This window comes from Saccopteryx leptura, chromosome 13 (assembly GCF_036850995.1).
Source record: "Saccopteryx leptura isolate mSacLep1 chromosome 13, mSacLep1_pri_phased_curated, whole genome shotgun sequence".
In the NCBI taxonomy this organism is placed as follows: domain Eukaryota; kingdom Metazoa; phylum Chordata; class Mammalia; order Chiroptera; family Emballonuridae; genus Saccopteryx; species Saccopteryx leptura.
The window spans coordinates 9041344-9057745 of record NC_089515.1 but is presented as its reverse complement, the minus strand read 5'-3'; the positions used below and the strand labels follow the sequence as shown (position 1 = coordinate 9057745).

Sequence of the window (16402 nt, the reverse complement as noted above, 5' to 3'; positions counted from 1 at the left end):
CAGGGTGCACATGGAGACCTCTCCACTGGCTGCTGGGAAACAAAGCTGGTGTGCGGTCGGGCTCCCCCTCCTTCCCAAGCCCCCGCTCTCGTCTCTGGAACAGCTGATCTCTGTAGGATTTCCAGATTTGTGTACAAGTTTCTTTAGTAATTAAACACTCCTCTGACGGACTCTCGGGGCGGTACTAGGGATGTCGAGACAGAGAGGGTGGGTATACAGAAGCCAGTCAAGAGCTTATTCCGGTTGATCTGATGTAGATGTGGAGTCAGAGACTTCCACCTTCCCTTACTCTCAAGCTGTGTGGACTCCTAATTACCAGCAGACAGCTGATGGCCCTTCAGCAGCCACTGAACTTCATTTCAGAAGGGGGTGTGAGGGTTGGTCCCTGCCTGGAAGACAGGGCCGGCAGCCCAAGACCGTTTCCGCCGACTCTCTGCCCAGCACAGCCATCTTGCTGAGCTCTGCGGTTCAGAGCTCCCAGGTGGCCAATCCATGGAGGGAAACAAAAGGACACGTGCACTCACAGGTGCCGACAACTGCGCCCCGCCCCGGGAGGGGTGTCCCAGGACCTTTCCTTAGAGGAATGCAGTCTGGAGCACGAAAGGCCGCCCAGCCTCTGGCCTGCAGAGCAAGGGTTCAAGTCCAGCCCAAGAGATGAACGGTTCCCAACAATGCCTTCAACAGAGCCCAGGCGGCCGTGATTCGAACTAAATGTGATTGAAACACCTTCATACCATCCAGTAAGGAAGATACTATGAATCACAGGAAATCTGATGTCAGATACCGTAGCTGAAGCTTCTCAGCCTGATAGTGCGTTAATAACCACTGAAAACGGCAACACTGGACAAAGATTCTAAAGGAGGCTTATATTCTTCTAGGCCAAATTCCCCCCCCCCCCCAAAATGTGAACTACAGAATAATCATGCTCTAGTAAGCTGAAGGTGGAAATGCCAGAACTTTTTTTATAAATGGGATAATTCCACTTTTATTCCATTTGACCGGGTTTCAATTGTTATAAAGTTAAAAAAAAAAAAGCTAACAAGGTATCATCTTGTTTGGGGACCAGCCATGGCTTAGTAGCTCTTTTTTTTTTTTAAAGAACTATTTAAAAAAGAGAGAGAAAGAAGAGAGAATTAATTCTTTTCTGAGAGTTGGTTATTTTGAAATATAACCTCACGCACTCCTGTTGACATCATCACAGCAAGATCTTTGCAGTTAAGGGTCAGAAAAAGGAAATGTCAATCCTACATCCCTTTATTCCCAATCTCCATCCCTTCAGGGATGCGCCCCATGGAATACTCACTTATCTCTTGGAAACTCCCATTTTGGGTCTTCCGGGAGTTCGTACTCGGAGACCCCGGCCAGCATGGGGGTGTCCGCCGTGGAGGACAGGCGTGTTGTTATCCTCACCAGGGGGGTGTTGGAGTTCATGGAGGAGCTGGACTCAGCAGACACCTGGATACAAAATACAGACAGAGATGTAATCCTGGCTCCACCTGAGAAGGCTGGACGCTGGCCAGAGCCCAGCCAGACGGTCAGCTCTTAGAAAGGAAGAAAAGCAGGGACTCGCCAAAGTCACAACTTGAAGACCCAAAGCACTGATTCCAACTCCTCTGCCTCCCCCCCCCCCCCCCCCCACCGACACGGGACTAAATTTCATCCAAACACGTTCCTAAGACCAGGCTTTCCAACGTTTGTACACAGTGCCTGATCAAAGCATAAGTCTTCTCTCTGTCCTAATTCCCCAGGACAGTCACTTGAGGACTAGAAACAGCCCCCACGGGCCTCATTTCTGCCTCGGTATCACCTGTCCCAGGGCTTCAGAAAAGCAATCTCCCTGAGACCAGATCATGAATCAATGTCGTGCTTAGGAAATTCCATAAAAACTTTTGGACAGTCGGGTGAAAATCAACTGCCTCTTGTCAACTTCAGTGTCAGAAGCTAGTGGCTGGATGGAACACGTGGGACGAAGAGTCGAGGGAAAGAAAAATACATCTGTATCCATCCTCCCCGAGGAAAGCTCCTCTCCCACCTGGCGACAGGCGGGACCTCACTGCGGTCACTCACTGGCCCTCAGCCATGTCAGTCTGCGTCTGATAAAAATGGTCATTTCTTAAATATCATCTTGCCCGTGCTGGTTCCTATGAAGGATAAAGCACGTGCAGAGCCCGCTGAGGGCCACCTCTGGGGATTCCTACAGACTCTGTCTGGTCCAACCCTGGGCTGTCTTGAAGACCAGCCGACTGTAACCATGAACGAGACTGGCCGAAGAGAGTTGGAATACAGAGTCAAACATGACCCGTCAGCACAGCTCACCCGCGGGACTGCCCGGATCAACCACCCTCCCCAGCTGGGTTTGCCAACACCCTGCACAGCAAGGAGCAGAGGCTGAGTCAGGTGAGCAAACTGATGATGAACTTCCGCAAGGTGGAGCCTGGCCCCCCCACAGCACCTGGGCTCCCTGGGGGACATACCATTCGGGAAACCTGGACTCTCCCCCTCGTAGACCCAGACTGCCCTTAATTGGAAGCCCAAGATGACCAAGAATATAAGGGGAGGTATGAGGGTAAGGATCTTTCTACAAATAGTATATTGGTGTCCGTATTAAAAACAAAAAGGCAATTTTTAACGCAGAATTTCTATTATCTTTAAAAACGTACGTGCGTACATTTCTGAGCCTTCTGAGAAGTCCTTTGGAAGAGAGAGCTAGTCCTAAATTTTATGATGCAGAGAGTATGAGCAATGTTTACTTGCTCTGAGCATGGTAAAAAAAAAAAAAAAATTTTTTTTTTTTTTTTTTTTTAAGAAACTGAAGAATTATTCATTTTGGAGTTAAGAAAGGCCTCATGGATAGGTCAAGCTTAGGCCGCACATCCAAGTATCCGAGCAGCACAGACAAATGGCCAAAGCAAGGAGCAAAAAGCAAAAAAGAAACATGGGAACTCTTGTGGAATCTACCCCTAGTCCCCACTAATGACATGGGGTGACTAGGCAGGGACCCTACCCTGGCCAAAAAGGCAATGGTTTCAAAGACCCCTGCACAGACCTACGTGGGCCCCAACCTCATGGCAGGGCGCTGACCTCAGCAGCAGGGCCCCTCCGTGACCGCCACCAGGATCTCCAGCCTCCGCCAGCCACACAGACAGCGGGCGCTCCCTCCACAGAGAAGAGCCCAGAAAGAGTGCAGCAACGAGTTTGGCCTCAAGATACTTCCTCAACTCCTAATGCTCTGTGTGTCTGGGCCATGTGCCGTGGATGCAAAAGGAGGCTGGTGTTTTCAAAAACCAGAAAGTCTTCTAGAAGGTTCTCCCACATGAAGAAACCAAAATCCCCGCTCTCTGCTTTGGGAACTTGTGCTTGACGACCACAGGCAAGAAGTCAAAGTCCGCCCCGCAGGGAACGAGACAACACGGGCCCCACAGGGCGGAGGCCCAGCCGGGACACCCTCTCCAGGGCCAGCAGGGCAGCCGGTCCGCTGGACCCACGGGCTCCCCAGAACCGCACTGTCGGGCAGGGTGCACCACGCTCAGTGGGGAGGAGGAGGAGCCTGTGGGGACGCAGTTCTAGGTGAAGAGCAGTGTCCGGGGCTCGTTGACTTGTCCTTCAAAAACAAAGTCGCCACGCCCATCAGCAAGGCTCACGGACTCCAATGTGAGGAAGCAGCCGCCCTCAGGGAGGAGGGAGAACACGCGTGTAAACATTTCTTTCAGGAAGGCTATATAAGACACTTACAGTTTTGGAGGAGAAAAGGTGGGGAGATGAGGGAGGGATCAGAATCTGTCCGTTTCAGAACTTTCTGAATTACCACTTAAACTTATTTAAACTGTATTACCATGAATACATCTCTTTTATGTTTTTAAAAAGTAGCTTTGTAACAAATATATGTTTTGGAATAACAAGAATCTGAACTGAGGCATGCCTGGGGGGGGCAGGGGGAAACAGAGCACACGCTTAAAATATACTGACTTCTCAAATGAGTTAAAAATGATGAGACCGTTGTTTTTGTCTCTTCCCTGTGTGCCACGTGGAGTGTTGTGGCATCTCTGTGTCTTTGCACGGGGCCCCCCCGTGACGGTCCCCCAGCCCAAGCAGTCAACCCAGCTGCGGCCACAGAGCCGACTGGTGGGGTCCCCGTCTCAGTTCTGACGCTCGGTCACTGTGAGACCGCCAGGGAGTCTCCTAACCTTCCTTCACTCGGGATTCCTTATCTGTCCGCAGGAAAGCAGGCTAGTTCTCCCCACAGTGTTGACTGTGAGGCTGCATAGCGGTCACACCGTCCAGTGTTCAGTGCTGAGCCTGGTTCCTGCGACGAGCTCAGTTTTCATATTCGCTCCCAAACCACCACCATTTTTCTTGGCCACTCTTTTAGAATCATTTGCTGCCCAGATTCAAGGGTGCCTATGATGGCACCTCCCTGTGAGGAACCTGGCACATCTAGAGCCTTGGGCTGTTTTATATGTGAGATACTATCACACCATGTGCCGGAAGGAAGACCTACCAATCTGACCCTCTGCTCACAGCCAGGAAGGGCTGGGGCTCCAGCAAACAACAGAGCAAACCCCAGAAATGAAGCATCTAGGAGTCAGAGGACAAGAGGACCTGGGGACAGTCCAGGACAGGAGAAAAGCTGGAGCCTCAGGATGTCCTAATGACAGATGCAGCTTGGAACCAGCTCACGTACAGAAAAGCTAAACACACACTCCATCATGAGTAAACTGCTCTGCGGCTCACCTACGAGCCAAAAGGATTCTTTGCCCACAGACCCCTGGCAAAAGCTCACGCACATACATCTCTTCCCCAAACAGAGGGTCCCAACAAGGTTTGCCCGTGAAAAGCTTTGGAAATGGGAAACCTTTCCAAACTTGGTCGCTGTCATTATCATTAAATATTTTAAATCGTGTTTATGAAAAAGATGACTTACAGCAACTTTATTCCTGTTAAGTATAGAGGTTTAGATTCCATGGACCAATCTGGAAAATATTTCTATTAAAGGAAAAAAAACACTAAGGGCGGAGGTAAGAAAATGCCCAATGTATAAGAAACGACAGAATTCAATCGCTCTGTCTACGGAGGTATATCTTAATTTTACCTCCATTCATTTTTACTATGCTCTTAAAACCCCCTCTGGGGCCGTAAAGCACAACTGGCTTTCTCTTCACTCCGCTTGACTCCAGGAGCGAGCGCGTGTCCAAGCTTGGCAGGACCTCTCACAGAAGGGTCTTCCCCTGGTTCAGACGGATGCCATGTTTCACCAGAGCCTCTCCCCTCCCACCCAGGCCCCTGAGGAATCCCCAAATCCTTCAGCACTATCAGACTAATGCTTTTTTCTTTTTCTTTTTTTTTTTACGAGGGGGGGGGGGGAGCAGCACAAATCATCATCTTCGCCATCAGATCCCGGTTTTTTTTCAATTCCAAGGTTTCCTGTTTATCTCGTTTAAAAATATTCCATTGATGGTGACAATTACGTAATTGATCAACAACAAACACCAACACGCTAGCAGACCGTCTTCCACTCACAAGCCCTGCCAGGCGCTTTCTCGCGCGGATTCTCGCAGTCTCGGTCCAGTCCGCTCACCATCAGAATCTCTCTACCATGTGCCGTACTTCAGGCTTCTCGCTCAGTGTGCTTTCTGTGTGTTTCCACCGAACATGTGAGAGATTACGCACGGAACTGGGGTTTCCCCCCTTTTTCTTTTTAAAGGGCCCCCAAGAAACTGTGTTATCTCTCTATACGTAACTAGATTAGAATGCCCAACCAGAGGGGACCTCTCAGAAAACAGGGTGAGTAGTCAAAGATGCCAGGGCAAGAGACGGTATTTGTGGATTTATTCCTGAGGCCTGACAAACACCCCCAAACCACAGACAGCCAGAGAAACCCTCGGACTCGGGCTGGGAATCCATGTCCCCAAACCAGAACACCAGGCTCTGGAGTTAACATACCATCTCCATAAGCCCCGCCCATCACTTCCCTCCAGCCATACAAAACGCTCTCACCACCTGGAGGTGACTGAGAGCAAGGTAAACCTATCAGAGCAATGGCTCACCAGTCCCAGACGGACTAGTTCTTAGAAGATCACATCAGCCAAACTCCAGGTCAGATCTCAGTCAAGGTCCTTCCAAGGCTGAGAGGCAAGAACGGCTGCAGGGGCCGGGGAGGGCAAGGCGCCCACACAAGAGGGCAGATTTCCAGTTAAGCCATCCATGACCGCTCTAATGACTCGAATGTTTTCTGGAACCCGTGAGCGTCCATGAGACCGTTTGACCAAATTACGGAAAATGCTCTGAGATCATGACGTTTAGCTGCTAGGGTGTAAACGAGCTCCTACAAGTGAAACTGCCCTTCACGGAGCTTGGTGTATGTTTCATAGCCATTAATACACAACCCCAAGAACTGGCTCTCGCATCACACGCTCCACCAACCCCCCTCCACCTGGGTCCTGTCCATGATGCCCTTGGGGACGTGCCACCGGCCTCAAAGATTTTTGTTATAAAACGTGGCCTTGATCGTCCTTGATTTTTCTCTGGCTTGCAATCTACTAAATGAGTAACCAAAAGGAGAAACCAAAGTCTGAGGGGAAAAAACACTGCAGCTTCCTCTGAAATGACAATGCACTGCACCCACGGGTGTCTCCTCACCCAGGAGGTGGGGACAGCTAAATCTCTATCAGGCCCTATGGAAACCTCTGACTCAGAGAAAGAACCTGATGTTGCCACTGAAAAGCTGATGCCATGAACCCAGCCAACACCACATGCCTCCTGAACAAATATCTTCAGTGCCCTTTGCACCATTCTCCCCCCGCCCCTAACTGATTTGTGCAAAACATGGAAAGGGAAGCCCTCTCTTCCACTCATGCGTGTGCAGAGCCTGCTGTACCACAGCCACACTGCCCCCTCGCGGCACTGCAGACCCGCACCAGCGCCAGCAGCTCACAAAGATGCCCCGCCCCGCGCTGGCTCTCGCGGGGGCACGGTGTCCCAGCCCCAGCACAGCAGGTGGGGTCTGGCAGGCAGACCACGTGCCACCCGCCTCCCCACCAAAAAAAGAAATTGTTTCTTTCTCCAAATACCAAAGCCCATCAAGAGGCTCAAAAAACAAACAAACAAAACACACACACAAAAAACAAAAACACCTCATGGTTACTGGGAAATGAGCACAAGGAAGTTCTTCTTCCGGACAGGAGAAAAAGACTTTTGACAAAAAAGTGAACTGAAACGTCTATCATGTACCATAAGTCCAGTACAGATTAGTAATGTCAAGAAGGACAAACTCACCATAGGATCAAGAAAGAAAGAAAAAAGAAAAAACACCTTTTGTTCTAAAAACAATAACTGACTGAGTTGACTGAAATGCGGTTTGATGGGGGGGGGGGCAAGGGGCGGGGCCCAGAAGATAAAACTGAGTCCGCCGGGATCACAGGGAGCAAGTGCTACCCATACGGTGGAGAAGGTTGGGCAATGCTGGGCAATGCAGCAAAAAACATGGCCTCCAGCGTAACTGCCTAGGGCCAAGCCATCCTCAGGCATCTGATTACAGGCTCACCTGCCGCCAGGTGAAGGCACGCTTGGCATCCCTGTGGTATTTGCTCTTTCATCAACATATCTGCCGGCCTTTCTGGGGATTTCATTCCGGCTACAGTCCACTAACCCTCTTTTACCCAGGGACCTGATAAGCATCTCCCCTTCCACCAAAGGGACCGGGCTCAGGGACCAAGTGCTCTTTGTGAAGAATCCCGCATCCCGTCTTAACATCTAGGAGGAGCTGAAGAAATGTCAACAGTCCCCCCCAAATAAATTAATCTCCTAGATTAATTAATCTCCCAGTGGAATGTGCCCACTTCCCTCTGCTTTTCTTACACGAACTGATCCTACTGAACCACAGGCGATTATATTTCAAATGAACCCTCCGTCCCCTAACCTCGGAGCCACTGGCAAAGGTGGCAGACCATGTCTTTCATGGATGGGGGTGGAGACCAAGCACTCGGAAAATTATGATGGTAAAATGAAAGAGGGAGGGAGAAAGCAGGAGGAGGAATCCTAAAGTTCCCTCGGGTGTGGGAAAAGTGACCAACTTAGGCGGAGACAGACAGTCAAGAAAGACCAGTCCCGAGCTGGCCAGAAATAAAAACTGTGGCTAGGAGTGAGTCAAGGGGATTTTAAGGGCACCTGCCTCTTTTATGGTAAGTAAAAAGAAGAACATTGTAACAGCTGCAGGGGAAAAAAGTTGATAAATTAATTATGGGACCATGTCTGGCTAACACCAAATTACAGGCAGTCCCCAGGTTATGAATGAGCTAGGTTCTGTAGACTTGAAATGTTTACTTATTTATATAGGCACGGAAAGGTAAAAATATATACTGCATTAAGACAAGCATCTGTCTAAGTTGCATTTCATAGGCAAACTTATATACAAACTTATATATAAGTTCCAACTTATATACAAACTCAACTTAAGAACAGACCTCAGAACCTCTGCCTGGATCGGTTTCCTCCAGAAAGCATTTTTCCCTATTAGAAAAAATAATAATAATAGAGATGGGAATACAACTCCTTTTTCTGCTTCCTAAGGCCAGGTTCTGATGAGGATGGCTGTAAGAATGGCCCAGAGATAAGCGGAAAGGAGAGGGAGGGGAAGGGGCAGCTAGACCACCTGAAGGTCCCTGGACATGTTAAGAGTCACTTCAGGATTGAACTCTCCCCAAGTCCAGGTAAGTGGCCCCATCATTGCTTTCCGGCTTCAAGAATGACAGTGGTGTCATTTTTTAAATAACCACAGCATTCGTGGGGCAAGGGTGTCCCAGTAGAGACCTTTTTCCCTCGCTCCTAGAACAATTTCAGCATTTGCCCGCACCTGACATACACTGCAAACGCTATCCTCAGATTCCATGAACGGAGACCTGCGTAAAGCATGGCTTCGAAGAAGTCAACAAGGAGCTGGGTTGAGAACAGCCAGATCGGTGCCAAAACTGCTGCTGACCATCTGGCTCCTAATCCTTCCACCGCCTCGTCCAGAAAATGTCATGGCCGCCTTCAGTCCCAGGAGGGGCAGGGCTGGGATGAACCCACAGTTTCTCAAAGTCCATTTCAGAATCCCCTGAGGTCTTGCTTAAAATGCAGATTTCTGGGCCCATTCAAGACCTCTAGGGGCTGAGACTAAGGACCCTGCAATTTTAACAAGCACCTGTAAACTCTACTAAATACACCTCGAATTAGAGCCATTGTGTTAGCCATTTTACTTGCTGTTTTTTTAAAAAATACCTTTATTGGAACCAAGTTCCAAAAAGTTCTGTAAACATTTTGCGTTCACATCTGTCTCCCCCTCCCACCCTTGTGAGCTGAGAGAAGGGAGACACCATTCCTTCCTGTCCCACGTGGCTCAGCTGGGCGGGGCTTTGGCTTAAGGCAGAGGTGCAGGCTCTAGCTCCCTCCATCTCCCCCCTCCCCGGAAAGCAAAATTAAACCAATCAGCAGGCACGCAAAAGCAAAAGGAAACCGTGGAAGCCCAAGCATGAAGTTAACAACAACCTGTTGCCTATTCAATACAGCAATCACTCACGCACCAAACCCATGGCCACACTTGTGAATGACTTAGCAACAACATAACACAGGCATACAATTAATTCTATTTTAAGAATCAGAGCCGTTGAGCCAAAATTCAGTTTGGAAAGACATCATGGGTACAGGCTTCTGACCTTGATTTCAAATAAATAAATAAATAAATAAATAAATAAATAAATCCAAGAGAACTACAGTCCCTCCCTTTCCAACTAGTGGCATAAGCCTATCTCAAAAAGGAAGGGAGGAAGGGAGAGAGAGAGAGAGAGAGAAAAGAAAGGAAGGAAGGGAGGGAGGGAGGGAGGGAGGGAGGGAGGGAGGGAGGGAGGAAGGAAGGAAGGAAGGAAGGAAGGAAGGAAGGAAGGAAGGAAGGAAGGAAGGAAGGAAGGAAGGAAGGAAGGAAGGAAGGAAGGAAGGAGGGAGGGAAGGAAGGAGGGAGGAAGGGAGGAAGCATTAGCTCACAAGGAACAAAAGTAGCTTATGCTTCAAAGAGACCGCGACTCTTCAGTCTCATCACACGCACAAGGGTCTGCCTCCCCGCGTTATTTCCAGTCCTGCTGATTAGCTCTCTGAGTCTCACACCCTCGTGCTCTCTTGCCCTGGGAACTTGACTCGGTTGACCCCACTGACGCATCAGGGCTTGACTCTCCGAGCCCCAAACACTCATGAGAGGGCCGCAGGAAGGCACGCTAAATCCATTCGCACCTGGACGCTCCCAGGTGCAGGGGGCACCCAGGCAGAGGGAAAGACCGGAGAGCTGGCTGGGGCATGGGGGAGGGGTCAATTTCTTCAAACTCTTTATCTACTTTCTGTTACCTGTCTCCGCAAAGGGATGCGCTTGGTGAGCTTGTGCACAGCCGGCTGGCTGCTGAAGTCCGGCTTCTTGGTCGTGGTCTTCATCCGGCACACGATGACTGTCACCACCATACAGGCGATTAAGAAGACCCCTATGCAGTAAATGGCTATCTCCAGGTAGTCTGGGGAAGCTGTGAGCTCCTTTTCTCTCACGGGGGCTGGATGGTGGTTCACAGGGGAGGAAGAGATAAGCAGGCCACAGAGTTAGGACACTGGATTGATGCATTCTGGCACAACTAGAGGCATCGACAGGCAATGACTGCTCACGGCAAGGGGCTCTTGAGGACTCAAGGCTATGAACGGCACAGGCCGTGGGCCTGCCATGCGCCTCTCTGGAATGAGGGTGGCTACCCAAGGGCTCCTCACTTTACCACCAGGGCCCAGGTGGCCACTGTCCACTGCCTCACTGGGTTGCAGTGGGCCTCTGCAACCCAGTGACCGTGATGGGTCAGCTGCCACCAGGCACCAGGGCAGGCTATGAGACCACAGACACCTGGGCAGTGTGGGACAGCCAGCCGCACCCACAATAAAAGGACTGTGTTCCATGATGGTCTCTGATGCAGACCAAGTTCTTAAAAATGAACAAGACCCACTTTGTTCCTGAGCGGACGATGCCTCTGTCTTACGTGGGCAAGCTCTTTCAAGGGAAGAGGTGACAGAGTGATTAACCCACATGAACACAGTCCCATACAAAATGAAATAAAGATTCATCTAGTAGGCTGCCCCCTCAAGTGTCAAATTCCTTAACATAGCCCAGTGTATTATTTAACTAAACAAACAACTGCTTTTAATGTAGAATTGCTTATAATGTAGTATCGTTATAGCCATACCATAAACAGTTTACAATACTGCTTAAGCAATAACCATTACAATTTTTTTGTGTGTATCCGGTTACACTGATACATCACTATGATTTTTTCTCTTAAAAAAATAGAAACGGCATTGCATGTGAGTCTGTGCATAATTACTCAAGGTAGCACATTCTTATATCAACTTCCAATAAAGTCTGTTCCCTCCTTAGTCCTCAATGGTCAATCAACAAGCAGTGTATTTCCAAAGAGTACTTCTCTCAAACTGCATTCTTAGTTAATATGCTGGTACTGTCAGGCAAATTGGTTACAGAGTGCCAACCAGGCACTTGCAGAATGCCGGGCCACTAAGTACAAGCAAGCTCGAGCTAAGAGGCATCTCACTGTCTCGAAGCAAATATTCACAAAGCAGATCCATGACAAAAGGAAAAATGGATGCAATGGTATTATTTATAGCTTGCACATTGTAATCAGAAAAATGCTTGCAAGACAGTCAAAACTCTCAGCAGCACAGCACAAAATACAACGATCAATTCATTTTTGCTAAAGATAAAATATGCATGCAGGTAGGCACCGTACTCTAAAAATAAGGCGTTAACAACTGGAGTGGAACATTAAGGAGCTAGCAAATCATAGTCTATGCAGTTTCACAATAAAAATGACAAAGAGGCAGATGCATCCAAGTAGACAGTGCTTTTCACAAATGTTTGACCAGGAGAGAGCTATTGGTTAAAGATTCAGACAGCAGCCATATTCAGGCAACAGGGCTTCGCTGATGTTGATTTCTCCGTAGGGTAGAAATAACATCAAGCTCACGAAGGCAAGAGCATGCTTTGCAGTAAAAGCAGACTGACAGTCCATTCTATCGCCACATGCAGCAAGCCACCGATTCCCGAGGTAGGTACCACACCGCTTCTGTACACCCTACATTCAGGTGCCTCTCCTGGGCACCTCCACTTCACGTCCATCTGTTTACATCTTGTTCAAACTAGAATGTGGGGTAAAAGGATATGGGGGAGGGGAGGGGTTCGCAACGTGGAATTTGAAATGAGCAAAGAAAAATTACTTTGAATTTTACAAAGTAATTTCAGCTTCTCAAGAGAAGTGGGCATGGGCAAATTTATACATCGACTCAATGACAACAGAAGATCCCTTTGGGTGTTCAGAGTGACTTTTCATTTTATCATAAATGTGAGTGTGGGATCTCACTGTAAGTGAATTTCCAAGGCAACGTTCTTATCCCTGGATGTGTGTGTGTGTGTGGGGGGGGGGGGGGGGGGGTGATTTTAACCATTTTATTTTTTTAATCTTTATGGAACGATAAAAGGGGCCATTTCTGAGAACAGAAGCTGTGTTAATTGTATAGCAATCAACCAAGGAAAGGAAAAAACAAACAAACAACAAACCACGGAGAGAAAGAGCAGTATATACCTGGCAGAACTGTCAACCATGCAGAGTGAAAGGAGATCCCAATAGAATTACCCGCCAAGCACGTATACTCCCCAGCATCCTCAAAAGTTACATTCCGAATATAGAGAACCTCAATCTCCTTGTCCGTGGTATTAACACCGGCAGCCTAGAAAACAAGGGAAGCAAGAGAAGAAGAGGCTAGACGACACACAGGAATGACTGCGGAGGGGGCCGTGGAGCCGCGAGGCCCCGCACCCCGGGGCTCCGGCGGGTGCCGGCCGCGGGGAGATTCCGACTGCAGCCGTCCACAAAGCCCACAACCGAGAGACACTGAGCGACACGGAGCAGCTCACCTGTGCAGGCCCATCACCACACCGCCTCACCACCTAGAGATGCATGCAAAGGAAACACATGGAAAAATCGACCCACAGAGAGCCGGTCTCTTTGGCCATGGCTCGGCTCGGCTTGGCTTTGGATTTAGGGTGGTTTTCCTAAAGTGGAGCACCCGGAAAGTCCAAGTCAGGTTCTGGTTCTGTGGGCTGCAGACTCCCACCATGAGCAAAGGATGGTTCTGCCTCAATTATCGTGCTGTGAAAGAAAACTCGGCAGGGAAGTCCGAGCAGACCTCCTGTCACGCCCTTCTGACCCCGTGGGAACCCGCCAGAGCGGAGGCTCGTCCTGGTTCCGGGCCCTGGTTAGTTTCGCTCCTGCGAAACCACCTTGACTTACGTCGCATTGAAACAGAATGGAGTGAAGCTCAATCTTGATCGCAGAGAACTGCGCTTCCCCCCATTGTTTTATTTTATTTTTTTAAATATAAGCATTTGAATGTGAGTCATGACAAACTAAGAAAGTCAACAGGCTGCCTTCAACAGCTTCCAGCCGTACATTCATGAAGCAGACTACCCCCAGCTTTGGGAGGGCAAGGTCAAGGGCAGCACCTCATAAGCACCAGTTATACAAACCAGAGAAATGATGGCTTGTCGGACAAACTACACGGTGCCAATTCTTTCTCTAACAGTCGGGGGCAGAAGGAGGTAGGGGTTCTGCTGATATGCAATGCTGCAACAATAGGCATCACCGGTGTGCGTTCACCATGGTGTCTGTGCAGTGATGATGGGAACTGTGCAGCCCAAACCAGACAAACCAGAAGGAATGACTTAAAACCTGGGTGGGGTGGAGGGTAATCTTTAGAAGAAATTAGAGCAAGCAGTTTGAACATTGTGGGCATTTTTCCATGGCTGCTGGTATCATACCAGCCACATCACCAGAGAGAGATGATTATGAATATACCGAGGCCACAGAGTTATCCTACAAGCTGCCTGCAGTCTCCCAAAGCACCAGTCCTTTCAGCTTCTATATTCAGCCTTCTTAAAAAAAATAAAACAAAAAACCAACAACAACAACCAAAAAACAAAAACGTTGTTACCTTGCTGTTTGGGCAGGACAGTGAGCCAGGCAGACTGGTTGGCCTGCCCTATATAATTGGAGACCTTACATATATACTCCCCAGCGTCCGCCTCAGTCACATTGAACAGAGCCAGCACTTCTGCATTGGAACTATTTATCCCCGAGTGCTGGAACAGACACAGAGAACAATATAACGGCCAACCAGGAAGGACTTCGCATCGTCTAGGGTCCCACCACCAATACACCACAAGAAAACAACTCCATTACATGTGAACAGCAGTACTGAAGGGATATGGAAGAGCAATATAAGTCAATGGTGGATGGAAGTGACCCAGTGGAGAGGGGTGAAAGGTTGTGACAGACACCTAGGATGGGTGAGCAGTGCCCCAGGTTAGTCACCTTGTTCCAGCTTGTTAGACCCTTAGCGTCCTCGGCTGGAGAGAACACCTTGTGGGCTGAGAGTTCTTAATGGAACCGCCTACGGTTTTATTGGAAGGCTGTTCTTTTTAAGGACCTGCTCTATGAGCAACTCAATGTGGGAGGTAATGGTGGACAGTGGACTAGGATGTGGCACAGGCTTAGCTTGCTGTCACCATCCTGAACAGCAAGACAGAGCTAAAAAAAATAAAAAGGCTGATGCTGTTAAAATGGGGACTTGCAAGGAGCCAAAGAGACACGAGTAGAAAATGTCCCTTGTTCAACATGTCATGAGTGCAGAAGCATCTTCTAAAGTTTCCCATCTATATCTTATGTGAATGAATCTCAGAGGTGAAGGGATTTCTTTGAAAAGGAAACTCTACATTGTTTCTAAAAGGTGGCTATGAAAATTTGAGCCTAATGTTACATTAAGAGAAAACAACAACAGTGTTATAATAAACATCAGTCCAACTCCTGGGAGTTTTATAAAGCTTTCTGGATACTTCACCCATTCATTCTGCACAGCCTCCCCTGGAGGGGAGATGATACCATGATCTCCACTTTTCTAGACATGCAGCTGAGCCTCAACATCTTGCAGATCTCAGGGCTGACAAATAACTGAACTACTCTGACTCCAACTTCAGCGGTTCCTCTGTCCACCACCCCAAAGTTCCCTTCTGAATTTTTACTAGCAAGCTTAATGATATCTCCTAACCCCATAACACACTCTATACCAGCCGGTCAAATAAGAGAAGCATCCTCCCTCAAATGCAACAGGAAATCAAAGAACTCATGTTGGGGGTACCATCGGCTTCAGAAAGTCCTCACCTTCAGAACCTTGAGATAGGGCAGCCCGTCGGGCCCGTATTTACTGCCATTCTTCTCCACATGTTTGATCCACTGAATGTGGGGCTGGGCGTCGCTGTAAACTTTGCAGACAAACTCCACGTCACCCCCGACCACGGTGGAGGCGTTTGCAGGCAGTCCGGCTTGGAGGATGGGCCGGTGTGGCGATCGCTCTGGTGGAGAGAGGGTAGAATAAGCGGGAGTCGGGATGGGAAGTGGGGGAGGGGGAGGAGAAGAATAAATAAGGTGTGTTGTCCAGAAGAAGGCTGTGAACTCAAGCCAAGAAGGTCTCAAGTCTGCTGGCTGACTCCTTTGAAACAGCATGGCTGCCCAACGCCTCATAAAAAAAAACGACTTCAAAGGAAACTGCGAGAGAGCGACCCTCGTAATACTTATTTAGAAACCTGAGAAAAAAACTTACTATAGCTCAAATTGCTGGTGGTTCGTGGCCACCTAATGAACAAGGGGGGGGGGGGGGAATACTTTGACAATCGAAAGGACAAATGGCAGGGATGTGGGCCCCTCTCCACTTCATCCATGTGGGACAATGACCAAAGACTCACCTTGACCATAACTTGAACATCACAGGCAGGTGACAAGATTTACTTTAATGTCACCGTGAATACCAAAAATGGCTCCTATAACGTGCAGTGTCTCCCAATACATTTCTATGATGCTCTGAGAAGACTTTTATCACTTTTTTTTCTTTTTTAAGTAAATTAACAGTTAAAGCCCAAAGTTATAAACAGATTAAACGAACAAATGGCTCTCTCTCTTTGCTGTGGAATTCACCCCACTTGTTCATTTTTTCATTCCCCCAGTCATTTCCTTGATAAATATTAAGTGTTACTGCGTGCCAAACGCTAGATGCACAAGTAAGCATTCCTTGGTTTATTCAGATGTGGCACTGGAAAAAAAAAGAAAAGAAAGAAAAAAAAACAAAAAAACAAAGAGACACCAGTTCCCAAATCCTGGCAAGGTCTTAGCCTGTCTTAGCGGAGGCCCCATCCAGGCCAGGCTAGCGGTCCCATCCCACTCCCACTGGCCACCCATCTCTCTCTCTAGGGAAGAAGTTCTCAACAAGGGACACCCCTCCTCTTGTC

General features: G+C 48.6%; 1 protein-coding gene across 12 annotated transcripts in view; it reads right to left on the bottom strand.

Annotated features, from left to right (window-relative positions):
• The window catches only part of FGFR2 (fibroblast growth factor receptor 2), a 103250-nt gene that overhangs the window by 22448 nt on the left and 64400 nt on the right, over positions 1–16402 (bottom strand). For 4 of the 12 annotated variants that reach the window (XM_066355711.1, XM_066355718.1, XM_066355720.1 and 1 more), the window contains 4 exons: positions 15282–15472; positions 14056–14203; positions 10363–10565; positions 1304–1455 (listed from right to left, as the gene is read on the bottom strand). In XM_066355711.1, the coding sequence (XP_066211808.1) occupies positions 1304–1455; positions 10363–10565; positions 14056–14203; positions 15282–15472 (694 nt within the window). Of the gene's footprint in view, positions 1–1303; positions 1456–10362; positions 10566–12647; positions 12793–14055; positions 14204–15281; positions 15473–16402 lie in introns of all 12 variants that reach the window. The other 8 variants (XM_066355712.1, XM_066355719.1, XM_066355721.1 and 5 more) reach the window with 3 other exon arrangements.